The following is a 26,808-nucleotide window of genomic DNA, read 5'->3' as shown; positions in this document are numbered from 1 at the left end:
ATACATGATCACGAACTTTGCATGAAGGAAAGGGTTATGCACCACACAGGAAATGAATGTTATAAAAAAATGGTCGGTAAATAATTTAATCAATTTACTATTCACCTAACAGTTGTTTAAATGCTCGACTCTGAAAGAACAAAGGACATGATGTGGTAATCACTTACGAAGCTGTTCANCAAGAACAGACTAGATAAAGCTATGGAAAAATATATGTTCAGATTTGAAATGCCTAGCTCCTTATCGAACCCGGTGGAAGTCTAGTAGCTACTTCAAACTATCGCCAGTCATGAAAAGATCCGGTCAAATGACACGAGTTTAGATCTATGAACAAGGCACGAAAAGGAAAAGATTCGGCGACAGGCCACATCAGGCCTACATTTCAGCGCCGACATCATTATGTTATGTTATGTTATGTTAAGTAATTAATTACGTAACCGAGGAGGGATGCAAAAAAATACGACACAAGTCTTAAATAGTTTAAATAAAATATCAAGAACAAATTGAAGATTACCATAATCCGAGCAATTCCAAAATTAGAATTATTTCTAGTGTCAAGACAGATAAGTGTCAAGAAATTTGTTGTTCAGTTTTCAACTAAAAGGGATGTTTACTACCTAAAGGTGCTTGTACACGGGGACAGTGCAGGCGGCAAGTACATCTGGCAAATGTCGGTCGCTTAATTGATGACTATCCGGCAAGTAAGCCTGTACACGAGGACAGTCTAATGTGCCGATATCTTCTCGTTCGCGCCCGCCACTCGCCAGTGCGTCGTTAGAAGCCGTCTATCGTCGTATATTTTTAATTTTCTTATTTGTTGCATTGGCTTTCTCAATTCTGTTCTATATTACTGGCCACAAGCCGTCAACTCGCAATCACTGGCTCCGTACGTAAGAGCCGCACTTGTACGTGCTCGTGAGCGCCATAACTTCATAGTAATTGATCCATGAATTACTTCTAAATTTGTCATAAATAGCTGCAATAATTAACCATGCTAATTTTGAGTTTGATAAAGTATCCTTGAGATTAATATTATTTTCAATGATGCCGTTAATACAAATTTAGTGGCGTTCTTTAAGATGAAGAGATGAAATGAAAAAATATTGATTTCGAGGAGTAAGTTGGAAAAACGTATTTTCACGGATCAGTTTTTTTAACTTATTTCAGAATTTTTTTTAGTTCGGCATGCTTTAAAAGCAAGAATACATTCTTTTCTCATCTAAGTCGTGATAATAAGTTATTCTTATCTCGATCTCACTGCCCGTGTGATAATTTTACATTTAGCACCTTAGCAACTGATTTAATACAAGCACGAACAAAAAATTTTCTTCATTAAAATTCTTAGTTACCAGGATCTAGCAAATATATAAAACAATATGGGGACGTCGGGACGTCGCCTTGCCACCGAAATGTCTCGGTTGCACCATGTTACGAGCCAGTCAACGTACGCTAACGCTCTTCCGGCGCAAACATCATGATCTAACAAATACAACTTACATGATTCTTGCATCATTTCCCCTTTTTTCCATAAAAGAGACTAAATTATTTGTATGCCATGCATGAATATAGTTAAATTTAATTTATTTGGTTAGGATAACAAAGTTTACGTTACTTTATTACATTGATAACGGCACCAGAGAAATATAAAACGCAGGTTCAAAGATTTACAAAATGCGCCAACGGCAACATAACATCACCCCCAAACGGTATCAATATGAAATCTTATAAGTACTAGTGCTCGAATGCTTACTTCATAACTGCATCCTCCAAACTCATACCATGCTGTACATCTTCAGAATAATACCCGATGCGGACTATATGCAAGAAGGGTATATGTTTTACATTTAAAATAAATCCCACATAGAATTTAGAATAGAATAGAATAGAAGTGTCGGCGTTGAAGAAATGGGCCCATGGCCTGTTGCCGATTCTTGAACTTTTCGTGACTACTTTCCTTGTAGGACTTGCCTTTCAAGCCCGGAACTATCCTTGTTGCGCGTCTTTGAACACTCTCTACTAAATTTTTGTCCTTTTCAAATTTCGGAGATTTAAGGTGAGCTTGAGCAGTTGGGCGACTTGATACGCATCTGCGTCTGGAGCTTGGCTGAAGCAGTGAGAGTAAAACCAGCATCAGGAGCAGCCCAGGCTATGAGGCCTGCTGATCCGTAATTATTGTTACTGAAGCCCAATTACTTGAAAAAATTCTTTAAGTGCAGTGATGTATACACAAATCAAATCGAATGTGAAACGAAAGACATTCACAGAACTTGCGATAGTTAATAAAAATTTTAACACCTGTGCGGGATCAAAGATCCTATTGTTAGTAGTGCCCTCAATAAATAGAATATACTCAGAAACTCGAGCGTTTCCTAGTATATTGAGCTAGATTTTAAACCAAAATATGCTTATATGATGTTACAGGTGTTTTAAGTTACGTTCTGATAGATAGGCCGTTACGTTGAAACTTTCGAGATCGTCCCTCAGAGCTTCTATAAAGGCTATACACGGCTCGGCTAAAATAGGCCTACGGTCGCAATTCTGATCTACTCACACGCAAAAAATCGTTTACCCGCAACGTTTAAGATAACGGAAACTCATTGCATCATTTATAGAAGCAATGGTCGTGTGTCATTTCCTGAACGTGGGAGCGCGAGAGTTAATAACGCCGTCTCCCGCCTCACAATATAAGCCCAGAGCTCATAGCGTGTGAACACAGTATACATGGCAGTGTTTCACAGGCAGCATCGCAAGACGCAATGTTGCGATTAATTATATAAAACTGCTACGACAATTACTTACTGTACATAGATAGCTGACGATTTCATTCCTTTAAATATTGGTAGCGGATGACTTAACCCCAATTTTATAGCGCTAATAGAAAAATAAATATTTATTTCAGATGGTGAAGGTCTCTGCAAGAAATTATTAAATCTCAATTCTGAACATTATTGGACGAGTGAAATGTTATTGGACGGCTCCTGGAAGTGCGTGGCGGCGCTCTGCCTCCTGGCAGTCGCAGGGACAGCGGCAGCGCAGGACAGACGTAAGTGTTGCGCTCAGTTTAGCATCAGGAGTTGACGCCTGCAATAATGACTGGTACGATTGATGTGCCATTAAAAACTGCTTACAACTTGGAGACAAGGAAACAAGTAAAAGATTTTGGGTTGATTATCGAGTAGCGGGTTCCAAAAACATTTAACGGATTAAGGCACTTAAATAAGTGAATTAAATAAGTTGCTAAGTTAAACGAAGTTTAATTTGGCCATCTTTTCAATTCCTCTTCTTGTTCAGCAATACATATGGTTTTATTTCTTCAATATCATAAAAATTATTGTACGAGCCTTTCACAGAGGGCCATACTGTAAAATGTTTCACTGAAGAGTATCAGCTTATACTGTCACTTCACTCAACCCTGTAGGGTGGTTAGGACTGACTCTTGGACGGAATCTACAAAATATAATGCATACATATATGACAGTTTTTGAACAAAGATACACAAGATTCGTGTTCATCTCCATGAACGAAACGTGTTACGCTTTATGGACCACATTTTTTAAAGCAAGCAAAAATTTTTTTTCGGTAGTTTCTTGTTAATATGGTGACCAAGTGGGTTAAAGATGAGTTTAGTATATTGAAAATTGTTTATTGAAAAAAAATAAAGGCGGCATTTCAGTCCACTTGGTCTTACGAGACTACAACATCGAAAGCGACTGTACAATCCATTTGGTCTTATGAGCGTAAAATATGTATGCAATTCCAAAGTTTGTTTACTTATAACGTTTTTATTGATTGATTTTGCTGAAAATAATAGAAACTACAAGAAATTGGAAAAAAATATTGTATTTTGGCATCCAAGAATAAATTTTGCAAAGCAATTTCGTGTTTTTTCGCAGCAAAGGGAACTTTGCATTTCATGCACTACATGTCCTGCGCATTTAGGAAGTTTGTTATACATTCCCTTCTTTTCATTAATCTCAGGGAGGTGACCGACCCCATCTTTCCGACGTGACTGACTAGGAATTGGTTTTGAGGCATGGCCAATTGCTTTCTTCTTAGCAAATTCGGACTGCCCAGTTTCCTCAGTTGGTCGCCCTCTTTTCTTCACTACATCTTGACCAACAAACATGAGTGAATCAGCAAGATTCAGCTTGAATTCACAGAGTGAAGTCAGGTGCCGGTATGGAGTGTTTAGTTTCTTTTCCACTCTGCGTCTCAGAAGCCAGCTGTTCACGACAGCCATATCAAACATGGGGAAGATCAATCTCATGTAGTACTTTTTAGACCTGAAACTCATTCTATAGTATGACATCATCTGGTCATGAAGGTCGACTCCACCCATGTGCTTATTGTAGGTCGATACGATGTTTGGGATTGAGATATTTGTATACTCTCGTTTTCTCTTGTCGAATCTCTTGACTTCAGTTACAGGGTGCGATGTCACAAAACTGGACAATAGACAAACAGACCGGCTGTCATTCCATTTTACAGCAGTGATAGCACTACTTCCCGCTCGTGTTTCGTGCTCATCAAAGGCACTACGATTGAGTTTTCGTAGCTGCTTGTCTTCTATGAATTTCATTTCAATCCAGCCAATCTGCGTTCCTGTACGGCACCACATGCCCAAATCTTCCTAGTGGCAAGGTGCTCAACTAATTTCACCAATGAAAACCAGTTGTCAAAATAGAGTTTATAGTGTCTTACTTCAGGAATGCACTCGGCAAGCTGAAGAACAGTTTGTGCTTGCACCAAGGTCAGGAATTCCGGAGCGTGCAACCGGAAGAATTTTGCCAACGTAGGGAATGAAGTCGTACACCATACCAGAGGTACCAGCTAAGACGAAAATCTTATAGCCCCATTTTGATGTTTTTTTTTGGGAATGTACTGCATCAGTGAAGAAGCTCCTTTGAAGAGAACCATTTGTTCGTCCACAGCTAGATGTTCTTCCATTGGTATTTTTTGAATTTTTCGCGTAAGGCATTCAAAAGAAATCTCATCTTCGCTAGCTTGTCCGTTGAATCCAAAGTGTCATTGTCTACAGGATGAAGATTAGCTTTGATATCTTCCCACCTTTTGCGAGACATTACGGAAGATATCTTTTCATTCAAGGAATATTTTGCCCAATGAAGTCGTGTATGCATCGTCCTAGTAATAGACATTTGCATGCTTATCCCTATCCACTGCGATAATTCTAATGGGGTAAGGTTGAGGGGCTTTGACGGATTTTTTGCATTGCGTACAAGTTGGTTTGGTAGCAAATTTCTTCAATAACATCATCGGAAACGAAGGATTTGAAAAGAGTCAGAGGAGCTTCCAGAACTGTGTCAACATCAGGAGCATGAGAAAATGGAGGAATGTCGTAAGATGAGCGACGATTTTCAATTTTATTCCAAAATATTCTCGTTGGCGCCTTTCTATTACGTTGTTGAGAGTTTTCCCCGCCTTCCATACTGTTAATTTCAATCAAGAGCGATTCGTTTTCTTCTTCAAACTCACTATCTGAACCTGTTTCTAGCGTTATTGTGAACTGTGGGTCCAAAATATCCTCTGGCTCCTCTGAGTCTTCTTCAGGTTCACTGGAGTATGAGGTAGCCAGATGTTGTTCACATCAACTCGCAGGATTTCTTGAAGAAAAAAAGGTTTTGTACTGAAGCCCGCAAAGGATTCTGAAAAACAAAAAAAATATGATGAGCACACTACAATAATTTGATCCCTAGGCCTGTGTATAGAGATATCAAATAGGTAAACTCAACTAATGCGATATCTGTCCATGTTATGAGAAGTTATTACTGGGGGTTACTGAATATTGGCTGTATAATATATATGCCTTCAAAAAACACATGATTAAAGTAAATCCCGTGAATGGAAAGCAAGTAGGTACGTATTTAGGGAAGCTTATAAAAAATTCCCGCACCTCCATAGCACCATAAATAAATTAAATATATGATAATTTATTTCGAAAACTGTGCCAGATAATTTATAGATTTCATGTTTTGATGATCAAAACATTTAGAAAGGCAGTAAATCAAAGAATAGTAATGCAAACACAATTATTTTGCATAACAACTCCTTACTTGTATGCTCATAGCACTAACTTGACTCACCGGTCGCGTTTTAAACAGAGCAGTTGTAAGTCCAACTGTACTGAGCGGTCGCCTTTGGAAACATGGTAAAATATATGGTATATAATTGTAATTTTAACACTAAATTCTGCATTTGCACTCCCTATAGCACTATAACATACATAGAATTATCTCTATCCTACAACTCACCCGAGTTTCCAGCCATGGTCCAATAAAGATCATGAAAGTTCAGGAAAAAAATCGCACCACAGCTTCTCAACAAGTTCAGTGCTGTACTGCGTAGTTGGCGGCACGGAGCACTGTTGCACCACCAAAACGAAACAGGGACGCGTAACAAACGCGTTCAAAGCTACTGGCGCCAAATTCTGGTAACATTTTTATTACTGCAGAGTATGTTTGAAAGGCGACCGTACGGTACACCTGGGCCGTAAAGGGTTAAATTCAATATTCGTGCATCGAAGAATTTTATCAATTTTTATAAATGCTATACTGCAACTAAAAAGAAGCTGGGAACCCGAAAATGAAATACAATTTATGATATACTGATGTTGTGTTCAATACATTGATACAATTGTCGTTGGTTTTGTATGTATACTCGTTCCTTGACAGTTTCAATATTGTCAGACACGGTTCTAACTGAACGACCATTTTTGACGGATGAAAACGAAATTTTCTGACGAAGTCTGACTTTTCCGGAGTAAATCAATTTATCTTCATTAGTCCACAGAATCTCAAACCGAATACAAAACTTATTGTTTTTAATTTCTCGAAGAATATATCGTTCCTTAACGGACCGAAGTATTTACTCGATAGTTCGACAGCGCGTAAATTAAATGAGATTGAGCTCCCTGTTGTTCCTTAAATTTGTTTCCGATGCAAGGAATAACCGGAAATCCTGAACAATTACTTTTGGTAGGTTTTGGGCTCCTTAATTAGTTGCCGTCGGTTCAGACAGTCGGGATGCCATTGATAAACCGAAGGCCCGAACTAGTAACGTGGTTTTCGCGTGCATATCAAGCAAATATCCAATAAAACAGCATATTAAATAAGCACGGATTAATCTATCACATCAAAGCCGCATGCTCTTGTTACAGATGAGATGATGTCGGTAATTACTAGTGGCGCGGTGGCGCAGTCCATGCAGGGCCGGCGGAGGCGACCTGTGCAAGCTCCTGTCGCGTCGTCGAACCGAAGCTTGGGCTAACCTGTATTTGTAAATAAAAACTTGAAAATTATACCATTTAATCATATTTGTATTGCTTGCCAGGAATAAGCAAGGCCCTGCGTGACTATTGCACGCCTGAGAACACTACCGTGATGTTGAAGATCGAGCCGGAGTTCAACGTGATGATCGTCCCGCGGTGCGTGCGCCTGCCGAGGTGTGGAGGCTGTTGCCACGGACCTTTGGTCGAGTGTAGACCTACGAGCACCAGCACGGTCTCCTTCAAGGTGCGAGATCCAAGTTAAGGAAGGAAAATTCAAAGAATATCATTATCGGCTAATGAACGAAAAGTCGTTTGCCCCTCGCAAAACGAGCAGCAATGAAGAAGTTTCAAAAGCCGACCGCGTACTCTATGACCCACTGCAAATTTCTTTACTGCCACTTCTGATCCATGTTGCATAGCGGGTCTTCCTCCCAAGCAGATTATGCGGGCGAAGAAGTTAATTTCCTCGGGACGTTCAGCCGGCGTCCGGGAACGCCCAGGTTTCCTCGGGAAACCTGGGCGCACGCGGCGCGTACGACCAACGTCGCACCCTGATCTCCCTCCCGGCTGGACACCCTCAAGGTATATGATTTGAACTTAAATATTTTCGAAGTATGTTTTAAAATATCGTTAATTCTTTCATGTCCCTACCGTTGCCTGGCCCCGGATCATGGTGTCGCAATTAATATAATGATTACTGTACAGCTACATCACAATAGAAGAAGAGGCGCACAACCAGTGTGAATGCCAGTGTCGCATCCAGGAACAGGACTGTAACCGGGCAATTCAAGACTACAACCCTACCGATTGTAGTTGCGTCTGCAAAAATCAGTAAGTCTGTGGCAGTCAGAAAGGTGCAAAATACGGTCTAGACCATCGAATTTGTTGTTTGCATCTGGCAACTTTTCAATCTTGTTTGACGTCCAACAAATGAATGATTTGTGTTTACTTCGTAAAGAAACGCATGATGTATTCCGGCTTCTCTTCGAATTCTTGGTCATTTCTTGGTCTATGACCGTCAAAGCGATTCTTTACAGTTTTCCAGCCCCATATGCGAATAAAATATTTCATCCCGTACATCCGTACATCATTTCATCCGTAGAAGTTAATCAAGCAATGGAACACTAGCTGTACAGAAGTGCTGCTCGTTTCTCCAGAAGAGAAACAGCTTTGGAATATACATACAATCATGAGGCTTGCAGGAATGAATGCTCGCAAATTTAACTTGATTCTCAGTTCAGCTCGAACCTTAATCGCTCAAGTTAATGAATCCAATGAACGACTCTGGCTGATCAGACGCTCTTATACGAGTACCTATATGTATATAGATGCAGAAGCGATGAAGCTGTTGTTTATCTCTGTCGTGCGTCCGAACCTCGAGTTTGGAAACGCCGTGTGGTCACCACCAAAATTACAAAAATTTAGTAGAGAGTGTTCAAAAACGGGTAAAATGGATAATTCCGGGATTAAAAGGCAAGTCTTATGAAGAAAGATTAAAGATTATGAAGATTCCAAGACTGTTATCAACGTCTGCGTGGTGACCTCATTGAAGTATACAAGTATACCCACGGTTTACACAAGGTCCCAGTAGGAGTCGTAAAATGTTATATAAGAACAACACCAGGGGCAAGGCTATAAACTAAGAAAACTGCGTTGTAACACATCCATGCGACAACATTTCTTCTTGCTTCGAGTCACCGACATGTGGAGCAGCCCCCCTGATAGCATCGTTGACGCTCCGAGTATGAACGCCTTCAAGAACAGACTAGACGAAGCTATGCAGATGCATATGTTCAGTCTTAAAATGCCTAGCAGCTTACGGACCAGGCAATAAGTCCAGCAGCTATCTCAAACAATCGTCAGTTATGGAAAGATCGGGTTCAAAAGGCCGGATCCCTTGTGGAATAAAATCATGAAAAGTACAAGAATCGGCAACAGGCCATTTGCCTATTTCTTCAGTGCCGACACTTCTATTCTATTCTTCTATTCTAATGACGCAATTTGAAATAGAAGCAGACAAATGAGTCTGAATCGAGTAAATGTAGATTCAGAATAGCCTCCGAAGTGCTACTAAAAATGAACTAATTGGTTTTTTCGACATGATTTATATTCGTATCCTCACTCTAACAGGCATGAGCAGAGGAAGTGCAGCTATAAAAATCGAACGCATTACTGGAGCGAAAAAGACTGCGCGTGCTACTGCTATACAGAGGACACCTGCAGCACTGGTCAACGATACGATCACAATCTCTGCAGGTGAGACCAGAAGGACTCACGTCTGCGGGAATGATAACTACATCTCTAGGTGAGAGGAAGTAGGATCAGATCTTCAGAACAGATCGCTGGTAGTTTTGTCACGACAGAAAAGCTGAACATACAGTCTACCTGATAGTAGATCACTCTTGTAGGATAGACTGTGAGAATAGAACTAGTCACGACAGTTGATCCCACCTGTAGAACGGGTTATAGGTGGGACTAACTGCGGGACCTGGTGGTTCCCGAAGATCTCTGAGGAATGATCTCAATTTTTGCATTCATAATTAGCAATTCAAGTTATGATACAACCACTATAAATTCCAATTCATGGACAGAATTTCACTTGAAAAATGCAGTTATCTAGAATGCGTTCAAAACATAAATTCGATAGTCAGTAGAGAAGAGTGCCACAGACCACTTGTGAGGGGTAAGGTACTCTTAGAATACATTCATATTCTGCTCTCACAAATTTGTAGGTAATGGATGGTTAGAAGTAAAGCAACACGTTTTGTGAGAAAGAATGCTAAACTCGAGTTTAATTGAAGCTATTTGTTTGTTCGCGTTCATTAGTTAAACTAATTTTTTGGCCTCTTAGCCATGAAGTGCGAAGATTTAAGAAGATGATGATCTAATTTCAATGATTTACAGTGATTTATCTTTTTTAGCCTTATTCATACATATTACATCTAAAACTTCAGGAAGCAAACATGGTTTTCAAAAAAAGTCCGACATATTGATTTTTGTTTTGAGTTTTCCTCAGCCGAGATCTGTATTTGTGTCACATATCTGTTGTATACCTTGACGGAATCACTCTTAATTATTTCTCTTCACAGATGCACGAATGTGAACTTTGCGGCTCGATTACGACTCTCTGAACTCCCATCGTTCGCTACCGGTGAGTCAAACCAGAGCAGATTTTCAACAGCGAAAATTAACAACATTTTCAACAGCGATAATTAACAACAGATTAAGTGTTGTCGATAACAACAGATTAAATAAATCGACAGATGATTAAGGAATTATTCTAATAATAGTTATCAAACTAAAAAATTACAAATTCCATACATGTTTACAAAGCTAACTCTGCTACGATTCGCATCTATGACTTAGAATAACAAAGGTTTAAATGACAGCATACAATCGTAAATTGGCTCGAGAGACTTGACGTGTCATGAACACGTGGAAAAAAAACCTACAGACTCACAGGACCCAACCTCAAGTTAATCAACTCAGTTCGTGTATAAATAAACATTGGTAGTATTGTATTGTGTGCTTATAAACTTTTGACATTTAATTTTAATTTACAAATTTTAATTTAAATATTTAAGTCCATGATACAGCCAAATAAAGTTAACTAATATTTCCAGGTCTGGACCGCCGGCCGGCCACTCGAGTGCCCATCACGTTCGGAGGGTGAAGTGCGACGCTCGTTAACTTCCCTGCGGATTTGTTTTGTTCTGACCAACTTACAAATATAAACAAATTATCTTTAATCAACAATGCTTGTAGCTTCTATGAGACCTGAATTGCAACATTATTGTCTATAATTAAATTCTGAAGTCAAACACACTCGTGACAAACGAGTACTTTCTGGGCATCGATATTTTAAAAATTTAGTACCTTAAATATTGCAATGACTTTAGAGAGTAGAGTAAGCTAAAATTTTCATCGTTTTATCTATGATTAAGGAAACTGGTCGGCCCTGAGTGTCGTCAAAGCAGCTGGACGCATGACTTCTATAGTAATATCCCAGCCGCACGCAAAATAATGTTAATTGGAAGAATCATTTCTATAGAAGCGCTGACTCACCAATTATAAAATATATACTCATTGCCATAAAGGACTCATAAAAAACTACCATATCAAAATTCTTATAACTCTCACATTTTCTTGCCCAATTTCAAATAGCAGATGTTTACGCATGGACGGTCATCGTAAAATTAAAATTAGGTCAATATGGACTATAGAGTTTTTTATTATTATAGACAAAAGATTTATATCATATTGACGTTTGCAGACGATTTGCAATAAGTAATAAATAAATCGACGATGAGCTCGCAACGTTAAGAATATTTTCGTATATTTTAACGCGAATTACTGAGACTTTCGTCTATAAAAGTTACACGAAGTTGGATTATTTTGTATGCAAATGGTAGCGTTAAGCTTAAGAATATAAAATCATTATATGAAACCTATGCATTTTTATATCATTTTAGCTTAGCATTTCTTGCTTTTCCGTAAACCTTCTCTGTCGTGCTAGTAGAAACGTTGCTGTTTCTGTTCCCTCCCAACAATATCTTTCTTCAATTACACAGTGGATCATTTTCATTGCCGTCAAGTCGTCATGAGATGATAACGTATCGTTTTTTTTTAACCTCAAGCCAGTTGGCCATTCGAGAAAATCTATACTTTTGCTTTGAACATTAATCATTTGAGAAAATGTATTCCAAATGAATTTTCATTCATTCGCTCGCATATGAAATTTCATTCAACGGAAAAAATGGATGAAAATATTTAAATGTTATCATTTTTTTGTTGAGACTAGTAGCTCTACACCGATTCTAACGAAAATTTTATGACAACGGAAAAACTTCTTGCGTCGTGCGAAATCTTGTAATATGTTAATCTACATTGTTTAAGATAAACGAATAAACACAATTATTCTACAAAACAACATGAGGCAAAATTTAAATCTATCAAATAAATTGAGCAAACTTTTTACGGTGTACGAGTAAGTTCCAAACTAAGTCATACTGCCCAAATATTGACACACTTTCTGCACGTAGCACTGATACGCGATTTTGCCGTGCGAAACTGGGTCAGAATGGCAGCTCATTGGCGAAAAGTGCATCGCTATTTATACAAAGTTTACTCGTTTGTCTGAGTGTGTCAACCAAGTACCAATTAAACGCGGTCTCCCTCGTCAAATGAGAATAGATAACGATTTTTACATAAAAATTCAATGTATAAGAACCTTCCTGAAAATTGTCATTGTGCGTATGTGGTTTTTGATGAGGCCTTAAGCACCGACGCTTCACCATCGGTGCTTATTGGAATGAAATTCAGATTTTCAATTGAAAATTGAATGGACGAAATGGCATACTTCGCTTTCTACACAAATGTGACTTCGGCGAGAACAGATTGGCATGTAATGGTGGAGCGACAAGGAATAACAGACTTGACATTTAAAGAATATGAACTAAAATTTAACATAAAGATTCAAGTCGGACATTCTCATACTGTTAGATAGTCGGTAATGAAGACAGTAAAAATATATACAGAAGTTTAATTTTGTTGGTTATTAAATACTGAATTAAAAATTAAACTTCATCTCAAGAGATGAACCGATGAGATTAAATCAAATGGACAATATGTAATTTTCACATTTTCAGTTGACCACGACTCACCAATTCGTTTATGTAAACTGTCACAAGTTTTTAAATCAAAATTATTGCACAATTAAATTGGTCTACGTAAAAATTTTTTATTCTCGCATTAATATAACATCGCAACAAAATGAAGAAATAAAATCACTGCAAATACCGTTGTTGAACTAAAACAAAAAGTCTCGCCGCCCAAACACTGACAAATTTATTTGCGTATAATAATATAAAAATTATACCAAAATTCGTGCTCACGGGCCACGAATTCGTTAAAGATTTAAGAATTCAACCATCAACTTTGGAACGTAAATTGGCAATACGACAAATGTTAGTCATTAGAGAAAACACGCTTACTACGTAATAAAATTCTATACACCTGTCGATCACTGTTACTCCTAAAAAAAACTTTAGGACTCATCGTCTTTAGGCACTTTAGGTACTTTAGAACGTCAAACTTCCTTCGACGTTTATACCCACCAAGTTTTGAACAAAAAAGAAAAGAACAAGTTGCGCGGCAAACTTCCTAACTAAATAGCTAAATCTTAATTACTGGCGAAAATTTTGACTAAATACTTTAAAGAAAGTGTAATATTAATAATGTTATTGATATCGAGGCGGGGCAGATGGCGATGGAGCTGCTGGTTGGAGGGTAAACTACTACTATGCCTCGGAACTATGCGCCTCGGAGTCCGGGGCGAAGTCCTTGAAGTAAAGATCCTCAAGCTTCTTTTGCTCGGGGTCGATTTCTTCCGTGTGTTTAGGAGTGTCGTTTCCTGCACATCATGGATTACATTAATTGGCATCATGTAATAGAGATCAAGTTTGAAATCACAGCATTAGTTTTATGTGTATCTGGTGTTGAACCTGCACTTAGTTTCTTATTTTACAAATGCATTTAAGTAACCACAAACTACTTTAAGTAAAGTTAGACCAACTTTTTTCACTTTATAATATAATAGTAAATTATTGAAAAATAAAATTTCGAAGTTTATGGACATGAGTTATAAACTGCAGGCTCTAGTAAATGACTACTCATACTATCAGTCATTTAAAGACTAGTATGGTTTCCGCAACACGATAACGCACGTATCACAATTATTATTTATCAACCCATCATATAATTTCTTCTTTTACAAATCACAATTCTGTTCAAATGCGTTTGTAGTTTTGATTTCGAGCGCATTATTAACAATGTTATCGTCGCTCAGTAGAAATAAAAGTAATTGAGTCATACCTCGTACGTCGGCGTGATGTGGCGAGTCTGCGGACGGCAGGGAGTTGGGAGGGCGCGCAAGTTTGTCGAGCTGCTCGTAGTGACTGTCGATGAAAGTAGACGAAACCCCCACGCTCGTCTTTAAGAAACAAATGATTATTAATTAAACAGTCTTAGTAGGTTGATAAAAATTGATTACCTATAGTTGCGATCTGGAACAATGAGCCAGAGCTTCAACTCTAATGATTCAATAAAGCGAACAAAGCGGAGCTGCTTGAGTTCAATCAAGTCGTCTAAGTAACTTTGAGAAGATAATTCAAGTAGGAGATGGCAAAGATAAATGAATTACTAAAAATATTACATAATTTTCTGGTGGTAAACATCATTTATCGTCAGTCTTGAAAATATCCGGTCAAATGGCAAGATTTAGATCTTCTATGAACAAGTCACGAAAACTTCAAGATTCGGCGACAGGCCAAATCAGGCCTACTCTTTAGCGCCGACATCACTATGTAATGTTATCATTATGTTATTTGGGGTTTGCAATGCAGTAACGACTCGATGGATTATAGTTATTATTATAACGAAACTGTTCCACCGCGACAGTGGCTCAACGGTTGTGCAGGAGGAGCGGGACATACTTAAATTCCCCTACAGCTAGAGTGTATTGATAATAAATACTCATATTCCAAATTTCAAGCAGATCCATTTAGTACTGAAGGAGTTATGAGTGGTTCGGTTGAGCGATAAGCTAGGTTGAATGTTTGAGTCTGCAGACGAGTTCGCAGGCAGGTTCGGAGAATGAAAGAAATGATGATTTTGCTACGCATACAGCGCCACACTGCCGCAACTCTGCACTGCTCATTGGATTTCAACTAACGTAAGGAAGAAATTATTGTGGAAATTTTGCATCGCGATAACTACGCCACCGTAAATTTGTGATGAAATATGCGTGTTTTGTTTTTAAATGTGCCTGACGGCGATTAATAAGATTCTATAATCTAATATAATAATACTCGTATTATATAATAGACGTATTACTTTCGTTCTGATAGCGCAGACGCTCCTAAAAGTTGAAAAACTCAAGTAATGAACAGATGGATAAATCTCTACGGCATCTGGAGAACAGTTATTTTGCAGAGTAATTTAAGAAACAAATAACCGATCACGAAGAAAATTGCTTCCATAACGCAGGCGCGGACGGATCCCTTCGCGAAGTATACGTTCGTGTTTCAGGTACATAACAAAGAAATGAAAAATTCAAGCGATCTGGGAAATCATTCAGGCACAATACATTTTGATCAGTAATATGTGTTAGATACTGCTAACGGCTGTCTACTTTTGTCATTTTAAATTAATTTTTTGATAAATTAAATTGAGTAAAACGTCCATGTGGATTCGCAGTACCAGGTCTGTTGTTCGCCACCACCACCGCAGATGCGTTCAAAACATACATGCCATACCATGTATTTGTATCGAAGGGCAAAAAGTAATTTCTATGCCATTTAAATGGGAGTCAGGTCATTTAAAGTCATCGTCCAGTCAGGATTCCTCCCTACTCCGTTTCTGACGTACTAGTAGAAACGTTTCTCTTTCTGTTCAACAATGCCTTCTTCGTTTCAGACGATCTCCGTACGTTTTTCTTCGTTAATTATACGCAGTTGCTCCTTCTCATTGCCGTGAATGCCGTCAAGTCGCCATGAGATGATAACGTATGGTTTTTAACCTCAAGCCAGTTGGCCATTCGAGAAAATTGACTCTTTTGCATTGAAAATTAATCATTTGCGAAAAAATGTATTCATTCATTCATTCGCTCGCATATGAAATTTCATTTAACGAAAAAAATTGATGAAAATTAAAAAAGTCATTAATTTTTTCGTTGATAATATTTGCTCTAATTCGATTTAACGAAAATTTGATGTCAACGGAATAACTTCCTGGGTCGAGCGAAGACTTGCAGTCTGTTAATCTATATTGTTTATGATGCACGAATAGAACACAATTACTCTACAAGAAAACATGAGGGAAAATTCATCAAACATCAAATAAATTAAGCAAACTTTTTACGGTGTACGAGTAAGTTCCAAACTGTGTCATACTGTCCGAATAGTGACACACTTTCTGTACGTAGCATCGCTATTCAAAAAAAGTCTGCTAATTTATCTGAGTGTCAACCACGTACCAATTAAACGCAGTCTTCCTGGCCATATGAGAATATATAGATAACAATTATGATATAAAACCCAATATATAAGAACCTTGCTGAAAATTGTGATTGTGTTTAAGTGGTATTTGATGAAGCTTAAGCACCGACGCTTGACCATTCTTGCATATATGAATAAAATTGAAATTTTCAATTGAAAGCTGAATGACGAAATGGCTTACTTGATCGCTATATACACAAATGGGGCGAGAACAGATTGACATGTAATAGTGGAGCAACAATGTATAACAGACCTGACATAGTAAAGAAAGTGAACCAAAATTTAACAGGAAGATTTAAGCCGGTCATTCTCAGGCTCATTACAAAGGCTGTCTGATACTCGGTTATGAAGACAGTCAAAATATACATAAAAGTTTAATTTTGTTTGAGATTATATAGATTAATTAACGAACTCAAAATTTAACTTCATCTCAAGATATGAACCGATGACGTTGAATCAGCAATGTTACCAAATAGACAATAATTAATTTTCACTTGACCTCAACTCACCAATTCTTTTAGGGAAACTTTCACAAGTTTTAAAATTTAAATTAATATTATTGCACAATTAAATTTGTCTACGTAAAAATTTGTATTCTGTCAAATGCGTTGCCCGTGCCCACGAGTTTCAGTATTATTATTATATTATAAGGAAAAAATTAAATCACTGCTAATACCGTTAAATTAAAACAAAAAGTCTCGCCGCCCAAATACTTACAAATTTATTTGCGTATACTAATATAATAATAATACTGAAACTCGTGGGCACGGGCAACGCATTTGTGGAAGATTTAAGAATACAACTATCAACTTTGGAACGTAAATTGGCAATAAGACCGGTTTCTGTCATTAGAGATAATAAACTCATTACGTAATAAATTATATACACATGTCGATCACTGATACTCGTAATAAGGCACTTTAGAACGCATCGTCTGATCCTTCGACGTCTATACCCATCAAGTTTTGAACCATTAACTAAAAAAGAATTTGCACGGCAATTTTCAAAACTAAATAGCTAAATCTTAATTACGGGCGAAAATTTGGACTTGATACTCTAAAGAAAGTGTAAGATTAATAATGTTATAGATATCGAGGCGGGACAGATGGCGATGGAGCTGCTGGTTGGAGGGTAAACTACTCTATGCGCCTCGGAGTCCGGGGCGAAGTCCTTAAAGTAAAGATCCTCAAGCTTCTTTTGCTCGGGATCGATTTCTTCCGTGTGTTTAGGAGTGTCGCTACCTGCACATCATGGATTACATTTATTGCATCATGTAATAGAGATCAAGTTTGAAATAACATCATCAGTTTTATGTGCTGTAGCGGGAAACTACTACATTTAAACACTTTGAGGTCTCTGCCAGCGGGCCCGACGGTTCGCGGAAGGTTGAAACGACCAAGGAAGATGTTCAGGTTACTCTCTACTCAAGAGATCCGCAGAAATCACTTGAAAACTCAAAATACAATAACACTTGAAAAGTACAGATGACGAAACTCATTATGGTCACAACAATGGGTATGAAGAAGTGGCACTACTAGAGACAGACTACATCCGACGACAGTTAGTCTAGTAGGTATATTTTTCTCTGCTGTCATCTGTCGAGTAGTGCGGCGGCTTCAAATCTAGTACACAAAGCGGGACCAATATCTGGCCCGCTACAGTGTATCTGGTGTTCAACCTGCACTTAGTTTCTTGTTTCACAAATGCGTTTGATGAAACACTAACTTGAAGTCAACACTTAGATCCACTTTTTCAATTAATAATATAATAGTAAAATATTGAAAAGATGAAAATTCGAAATTTATGGACATGAGTCATAAACTGCAGGCTCTAGTAAATGACTACTCATACTATCAGTCATTTAAAGACTAGCATGCTAAAGTAGACGAAACCCCCACGCTCGTCTTAAAGAAAGAAATGTTTTTTTGATTAAGCAGTCTTAGTAGGTTGATAAAAATAATTACATATAGTTGCGATAAAGAACGATGAGCCACAGCTTTGCCTCTAATGATTCAATAAAGTGAACAAAGCGGCGCTACTTGAGTTCAATCAAGTCGTCTAAGAAACTTTGAGAAGATAATTCGAGTAGGAGATGGCAAAGATGAATAAATTACTAAGAATTTTACATAATTTTCTGGCGGTAAGCTTCATTCGGTATGCAAATTTACAAGTCAAATGTGCCAGGATTCTTTAATCTAGCGCCTGATGCTGCACCGAGTTGAAGCAAATCCCCTTAACATTTTGCGGGAGGACTATTTAATATTCTATTCATGTCAATTGTGTACATCTGAAAAGTTCTAAAAATGAGCGTTCAAGAATTTTTATTTTCTCAACAAAACGTTTCCAAAGCTTCATCTATTTGTGAGCAAACGAGACATATACTCATTACAATCAAATATAATGAGCTAATAAAGGTTGGACATACCTCGTCAGCATGTTTCGCTGGTCCTGAGCGGGAGAGCAATGATAGTAAGCGGTCCAAGTCTGCTTGCTCGTCCAGGTTCAAAACAAAATCATAATCCTCCTCCATGTCGAGATCATTTGCCAAATGATCGGTGGTTGTGTTAGAATAACTTTCATTTGCCCTGCTGTTCTCTAAAGCTGCTGAATCTGACGAAGGTACGAGCTTACAAAGAACTAAATGCAGGGAAATTGTTAACACCAGCAGGCTTGGGAAGTTCATATTTTCTTCTGAATCCTAATTAAGGATAATAAATCTCTGGCTGCGCAAGAAAAATTCAAATCAGTGAAAAAAAATAAATTTATTGGTTGTTCACCTGATGAAAATTTGAGTAAAATCAAATAGATTACGGAAGTATGATCATCAGCTGCACGTTACGATGTTCAATGTCACTTTCATCGTAGATATCATGACTCAATGCGTATATCATATCATTACTCAAGTTGGCATGATACGCATGGCGCCGGCTTCCTTCAGCTAGCTAGCCATTATTCGTTTAAATTATTTAAATTATAGGCCTCCGCATCCTTGAGCAAAGCGTACGTGCTTTGAGGTTCGGACTTACGTGGGCTTTGAGTCTCAAAGCGGAACAAGGTAACTAAACGGAAGGCATAGCTTAATTTGCGCATGCAAGGAGAAAAATGCACGTGAAAATATTGCCACGCAAATAAGACACGCATTGCTCACAAGACTATACGAGGCTATTTAAAACCCAAAAATAGATAAATTCAAGAAAAAAATTTCAACCGGCTTAATTTTTAGGAACTGCAAAATCCACTACAGTAACAAGTAGAAGCCGAATTTATAAAAATATTTCCAGTCACCTTGAAATGAACTAAAAAATACGATAAAATAACGAGAAATACGGCAAAGGCAGTAGCATCCTTGACCTGGAAGGCTGAAGAAAGTGTTTCGGGAATCAGTTAACTTTTAAGATGGTAATTTTCTCACATTTGTTTTCATAGTTAGTAATTATTAGATACAAAATGAGATAGTAATATCACATCGTCAGCGACCTTCTTTCTAACGTCGACGCAACGAGCTCGAGGCTCTTGCAAAAAAAAAATTTTGTATAGATTTCAAATTAATTGCTAATTATGATTATTATTACTAATTATAAATAAAATAAGTAATTAATATTTATAGCTCGTAATATAGTAATTAATCGTTATTCATTATTATTGATATAAAAACATAATGAAATTACATGGCGCATGCTTATAAATTAACTTGATTTTAATATAAAATTTTGTAATTAAAACAACAAAAAATATTAGAAACAAAATAATAGGAAAAAATCTTGGCAACCTCCGCAAAAGCCCCTGAGAAGCTGGACTATGAACCTACATGGCCTAAAGTAGATTTTTTTGTGCCCCAGCTCATTGCATTGTAAGCGCCTGCAATTATACTGCGTACGTCACAAATTGTTTTCCGCCTGCTCCTTTGAGGGCGCGGGTTCATATACGACGCAGCTGTGGTTTCGTTGACAGTAGCTACCATACACTCGTAAATGCATGGTAATGAAGTTATTTATTAATTATTACTATTGATATAAGTGTTATGAATACTAAAATGTTTTGCTGGATTCTAATACCTGAATATGATGGGTTCACATTTGGCTAAAGTTTCGTTTATGCTAAAAGACTAAAATCTTTGTGAATCATCGTAGATAAATGTTTAAACCATAATTTTCATCGTGCATTCATCTTGGATATTCAAAGTAAGCTGTGCGCAGACCGTGAGTTTAATAGAGGTACAAAAATAAATTCTTATGTTTTTATCAACGTACCCATACTTTGATGAGAGCAGGAGTGCTTTAACCAAGCAGGGTTTTCCTAAATTAAGTACTTGAGTGTTAGATAAGTTTTCAAACTACACTTAATGAGACATGAGACGTATTTAATTATCTCTTAAAACAACGGAAGAAACCTAAATATGAAAACGTGTGTCTTATTAAATTAATACCACCGGATGATGGATTAAGCAGCATGCAGTCACGATCTATATACTGAACATCAAAGAGGCTCCACAGAAGTCTGTCAGTGCGTGCTCGTCATTCAGTCTCAAGTTAGAGGAAATTGGACGTTTCGATGACATACAAAACTAAACATAGTCATTTTACAATTCTCTTGAAGTTACCCGTCATCTCTACATGACCAGGTTCATAAGAGATAGCTTTATAATTTATATGCATACATTGTAGTTTTATGCACATTACAGACTTGAGACGTTTTAATCTATTCCCATGCAAAATAATAAGAAACAATAAAAAAAGTGAGCATTAGTAAAGCTCTCTAAAAGTTTGTCACTGCCTTCCTGCCTGAGGCCTGAAGTTGATCTGAACCTATGGTAAGAACCAGTCGGTGAAATCCTGACAATATATAATTTTCATAATGTGTTTTTTAGAATATCCTCTAAGCACAAAACTTGCTTTTGGGGAAAAACGTTAAGCGTGATTTCTGGATTTATCGCACTTGAAGTTTATCGATCCAGGCTCGGGTATATAACGCATCTTTAGTCCACACTTTATCATTGGAATTATCCGTCGATTAACAATTTAGTCATGCGGGACTACTACTTATTTGTTAATTGTTTAACATATAGATGATTCAAGGGAAATTAAAATAATACTTGATGAACAAAATAATTTGTTACAAAAATCTATGGTGGTAGGAAAGGTGGCTCGCGCTTCGCTAAGAGCAGCACGTAGGCACTGACCAAGAGCGCTGTGCGCAAGATCTACTATCCGCATTTTGCAGAAAGCAAATCAGACACGCATTCTTTTGTAGGCGCTCGAGCGATATAAGAACATTTCATTTCTTTGGCACTCAGAATTATATAGAAGATTCCTTGCGATATTCTATAACGTTGCCGTGTGACACTTGAGTTGGATCTGACAGATTGTAGCAGCTCTGTTATTTTTAGGCGCGCTATACTTGCAGAATGAGATTTGGATCTACTACAAAGGCTGCAACCTACATTCATGATTGTAAAGTCGTTCCGTGAACATTTTAAAAAATCTGACCGCAGTTACTCTTTTCCGGTCTTTGTAGAATAATAATAAGCTCAGTGAACGACTGATCTGATGATTTACTTGAGGAAAAATTTCAGGTGTTATCACTGAAGTTAAACTGTACTCACAATGCAAGTGCAATCCCAACAAGATCTCAGTAAAGAAGTGAGCGTGTAAACATAGAAAACTGCGCTGTTGAATTGTCACAATCGGGCTCACTTAACTCGTGCGCACCAACACAACATCAGGCTTTATATTTAGTATGCATGATCGAGTCTCGGAGTTATTCTGGAGATCACGAACGCCTAATGGATATAAGCCAACTAGCTTAAATCTAAAGAATATAGTCTTTCAATATAAAATGAGATGTTTTTATTATGAGGCTAAATATTAATATGTTATGAGGCTAAATATTTTGTCAAACTTCCCCTGAAGTTTCACGTTATCTCTACGAGAGCAGGTTCAGAGATAAGACTGTGTCTGATAGATTATAACATTGAAGAGATTACATTTTAGGGAAATTGTGGTAAATTATCAGTCAAACGAACAAAAAGCAGCAAAATTGAGTCTGGGTCTCAACTACAACCAACTTACATTTGGTTTCTTAGTCTTTGCTTTACGAATAGCATTTGACTACTGAAACTTCCATAAATTTCCATATGCCTCTTCGCTAACTTGCATCAGCCTCTCTTTCACGATTTCGTCATGTTAAGCTACAACTCACAACAGTTCCAAAAATTAGTCAACTAGAGCGTTAGTTGTGTATTTTCTAGTCAAATAAATCCAATCACAAACTCAAAAGATTTTGGGCTGTAGTCCCTGACTTCCAGCAGTGAAAAAATGATTAAGCAATTCACTGGCAGAATTTGTAGCACCGCGCCCAGTAAGGTCACGGCTGCTTGGATGTGCCAATAAGTGGGATGGGCACAGACAAGGGCCTTGAGAGAGGAAAGGCTGAAACGGAACTCACGTTTGTTCAACTCGCTCTAATTTATTTTCCACATTTTATCTCTTAGCATTTGGGCCAAGCAGAAATAATCAATGATGCTTATTGCAGGATCAGAAAACAATATCCGAGGCACCAAAGCAATAACAACTTTGACAGTAAGTTTTCAGTGGTTCATCTCGAACAATTGATCTTGCTTAGTAGCTATCAACCGCGCAGCGAAAAACCAAACTATAATAAAATGTCGCAAAACTCGCGTCTCTGTGCCTGCCACGACGCAGAGCAACAAGCCTGCCGCAGAGCTCACTACTTAGTGTCTGTCACGACGCAGAGCAACACGCCTGCCGCAGAGCTCACCACTTCGTGCCTGCCACGACGCAGAGCAGCGCGCCTGCCGCAGAGCTCACCACTTCGTGCCTGCCACGACGCAAAGCAACAAGCCTGCCGCAGAGCTCACCACTTCGTGCCTGTCACGACGCAGAGCAGCACGCCTGCCGCAGAGCTCACCACTTTGTGCCTGCCAATGCACAGAGCTGGCAGAGGCAGCGGCGCGTCGAGATCACACGTGCCAAGATCAGGCAACTGCTAGTCAAGTGATGCACCTGCTCAAGAAGCCTCACGTGCTCAGCTGAATCACGAGTATGCATGCAGATAGCGAACGGTCTTGCTTTCGCTGTGACTTAAAGCGTGTGTGTAAAAACCTGCAGCCCTGAAATAATCCTTACATGAAATAATCTAGAGTCGCGTGTGAATTTCTTCACAAACGTGTATACGCTACGAATTTTCAAAACAAATGTTCATGTTAGTGAGACTTCATAATTCTAATTGCACTTCCATTTTCAAGGCTTAGTGGTGAAACTTATGTGTGAAAATTAGACTAAATAAACGCTATAAATAATTTTTTTCCATGTCCCAAAAACATGTAACATTGCCAAGCATTAATAATGAACTCTCTCGCAAGTCGCATGAGGAAGCAGCTGCTCTCCCCCGCAGTATAACTTGCAAGGGGTAATAAATGAACGAGTGTACATATCATCTTGGATGATATCAGACAAGAACATTCACTTATTACTTGACTGATATTTTTCGATCGCGCTGAGGACTCAGCTGGTTCGACATAAATATATAGAGCCTATTCCTAGAATTTCATCCTGGGTGCTGGATTGAGCTGGCAAGATGAGTCTGCGTTAAGGTTAGGTGTGACTCGACAGCTCGACTTCTCAGAAATTTCGAGGTCGTGTGACACGTACCGGTACTCTGCCGACTATTTCTTAGGTAAGAAATAGGAAAATTCTTAATCAACTATAAAATATGTGAATTTTTTAAGACATTCCATAAACTACTTTCATAATGGTTATCTTGGGCATCATTTCGCACTGTTTCGTTACGCATTTAACGGATGAAAAAAAAACGGAATGCAGACGAATAATGCATGAATGTAAAAAAGTTTTCAATTAGCAAGCTATGAGATCAGTGGACATTATCGCCGAAGAACCTCAAGCAACTTAACTAGCTATTCAATCCCTGAAGACTCGAGTCTCGAGGTAAACTAAAACATGTGAAGAAACGTTACTTTTACTTCAAGAGCACAATCTTTGGTTATTCTATTCGACTAGAAATCTGTAGAAATAATACCAAACATTCCATTAAACATGTTCACAAAAGTCACTGGCTAACCGGCTTATACCTATTAATAATTAAACCAATGCGACGTTGTTGAGAAAATATTACAGGAAAGTGATTGCCAGTACTTCAATTTTATAATTACATAAATTTTACAAACAGATTATGATACATCGACTCATATTTTTAATGTATGTTGCTTTAAATGTTCGATATTCATGTTACTTTAGGAACCTGTCACCATTCCAAAAAGGAGCACTCATGAGCAACCAGTCACACAACCACACGCTACGCGCGCTGCTGCTCAACTACCGACTGCCAACTCAGTGCCGAGAATTCAGCGATCAGCCGACAACTGTTCGCTGCCGTCGAGACGCGCGTGGCCACGCGGAAATGGGCGGACTGTCCACGAGGAAATGACATTTGACAAATTTTATTACTAGTGCAAAACACCGCGTCGCATCCATAACAGATTGTTTACATTCATTCATTTAAACAAATTAAGTCGACATTTATATTTTCCGGTCATGGCATGGCCTGAAATTAGTGGCATTATATTCGTCTATTGGACCAATGAGCTTCATACATAAATTGAAAACACCGTTTTTAAAGGCGACCTATACGTACAGCTGGACGCTGAAAGGTTAACTCTATAAAAGAAAATTCACAAACTATGAAAAAGAGATTGACGGCATCAAATAACGAACCTTTAGAGGCAAAGACGTGGGTCACGGTGAATCATGGTTGAACTAGTATATGATTCACCATGCGGTGTACATTGTATTATTTTTGTAATTTATTAGGATTGAGTTTGCATGAGTTCGGATACAGTACATGTTTCTATGATATAGTATTTTATTTTTAATCTATGATGAAATCTGTTCCATAATTTTACCGAGTTAAACATGGTTTTGATTCATCCTCAATAAGTGATTCTTCTTTCAATGAAACTAAAGTTAAAGAGAGCGTCTAGGGTAAAATTTATCTCGGCTATTTACTGACAGATAACTCTGAAACTTGGTTCACATATGTAAAACAGAAATCTAAGACTTTTTTGTTCATGTGAATTTTTCGAAAAAAATGAAAGAAAACGTGAAAATCTTAGAAAACGGTCAAAAATGGGGTACCATAGAAATCTATCTCCTAGGATTTTCAGGCTAGAACATCGAGACACATATCATTCGATGCGTAAAGACCATATCTAAAATTGAACACGGCGGTTTTTTTTTGGATTTCTCATTTTTGTGGGTGTGGGAGCATTTTTCGTAAATTTTTCGAAAATGTTTCGATTTCCCCCGCGCCACCCCCCCCCCCTTTTTGCGGAATAAAATCCAAACTATAACGAAATTAGAAAATCGCCCGTGTTCAATTGTACATGATTTTGTTGCGCATCGAACGGTGTATGTCTCATTGATGTAGCTTCAAAACTCTAGGAGGAGATAGGTTTTCCGTGACAATAAGTGTGAATGTTGAGGAGAGCACGACAAAGTCCCGCGTGCACCACAATATGCGCTCAATGTAGCATAGATACCAAACTAAACGTTTCTGGAGCTTGTTTCCACTCAGGGATGATGGGAGCGACTACATGCACACTATCCGCACAACGCCCGGAGGCACACTGAGTCAGACCTCATATAGAGACACTGTATTTGTAGTGCTGGGCAGCGAATTAGCTCCTATGTAATTACTGAAAGAACTCCCCCCGGCCCCCCTTTCATGAAGTGTCGTGAACGTATAAATCAACGTACAGAGATGGTAATGGTACCGTTGGATAGGCCAGAATGTCAGCTTTAAGATGAGACTAAACACGTAACTGCAGCACAACTCAAGTAGACACTATATTTAAAGAGCTCAGCAGCTAATTAGTTCCTATCTAATTACTTGAAGAACTGCCCCCCCTGAAATGGCCCCGCCCCCCTTTCATGAAATGTCGTGAAATCATAAATCAACGTATGGCCAAAATTTGTCGGGCTAAAAATGTTGCGCTAAAAAAAGTGTTTCAATTTTTTGTAACAAAGTCTTGCATATTTCTTTTAGTGCAGGGAGCGAATTTTTGGAGCGGGGGCGGTGCAAAAGTAACCAGACTTTAAATTCATGAAATTCAATTGTGTGAATGTCTGAAAATCATATGACAAAGCGTTATTATGCGTCTTTAAATTATCTGTTGATGATGAAATCTGGTATAAATGTTATAAAATATTCTTCTTATTTATTGCTTATTTTTTATGTACTTTCAAGCTTTTGAAAAAAATAACGTGCCTGTCCTGATATTGCAATACAGCAAACATCGTTAACATCCGAATTCGTGTAACCATGAAAATATTTTTAGAAGGAATTTTAAACATCACTTGAAATCCCGTTAAATAATTTTATTAGCTTTTTTTTGAGATATGAATCACCTATGGTTAATACTGAAATTTTTGA

The 26,808-nt window shown here is 38.0% G+C and overlaps 2 protein-coding genes across 2 annotated transcripts; one reads left to right on the top strand and one right to left on the bottom strand.

The window, feature by feature from the left end:
* Nucleotides 1-2,929: 2,929 nt before the first annotated feature.
* LOC108676609 (vascular endothelial growth factor A-like) lies at nucleotides 2,930-11,262 on the top strand (the record flags this gene model as incomplete). The annotated part of the gene is made up of 8 exons (XM_018164717.2): nucleotides 2,930-3,043; nucleotides 4,423-4,429; nucleotides 7,348-7,529; nucleotides 7,725-7,867; nucleotides 7,991-8,116; nucleotides 9,416-9,541; nucleotides 10,375-10,436; nucleotides 10,909-11,262. Coding segments are annotated over 8 exons (810 nt in total), but the record flags the coding sequence as incomplete, so codon positions are not given.
* A 2,196-nt stretch (nucleotides 11,263-13,458) lies between these two features.
* Nucleotides 13,459-19,072, bottom strand: LOC108676623. The gene is made up of 3 exons (XM_018164738.2): nucleotides 18,767-19,072; nucleotides 14,159-14,276; nucleotides 13,459-13,697 (listed from the first exon to the last, which is right to left on the bottom strand). The coding sequence occupies exons 1-3, from the start codon at nucleotides 19,022-19,024 to the stop codon at nucleotides 13,585-13,587; spliced, it is 489 nt and encodes a 162-aa protein (XP_018020227.1). The 5' UTR covers nucleotides 19,025-19,072; the 3' UTR covers nucleotides 13,459-13,584.
* Between the last annotated feature and the right edge of the window lie 7,736 nt (nucleotides 19,073-26,808).

Source organism: Hyalella azteca, unplaced genomic scaffold, assembly GCF_000764305.2.
Source record: "Hyalella azteca isolate HAZT.00-mixed unplaced genomic scaffold, Hazt_2.0.2 contig8570, whole genome shotgun sequence".
Taxonomy (NCBI): domain Eukaryota; kingdom Metazoa; phylum Arthropoda; class Malacostraca; order Amphipoda; family Hyalellidae; genus Hyalella; species Hyalella azteca.
Note: the sequence above shows the minus strand (reverse complement) of the source record. Positions and strands in the feature narration are given on the sequence as shown.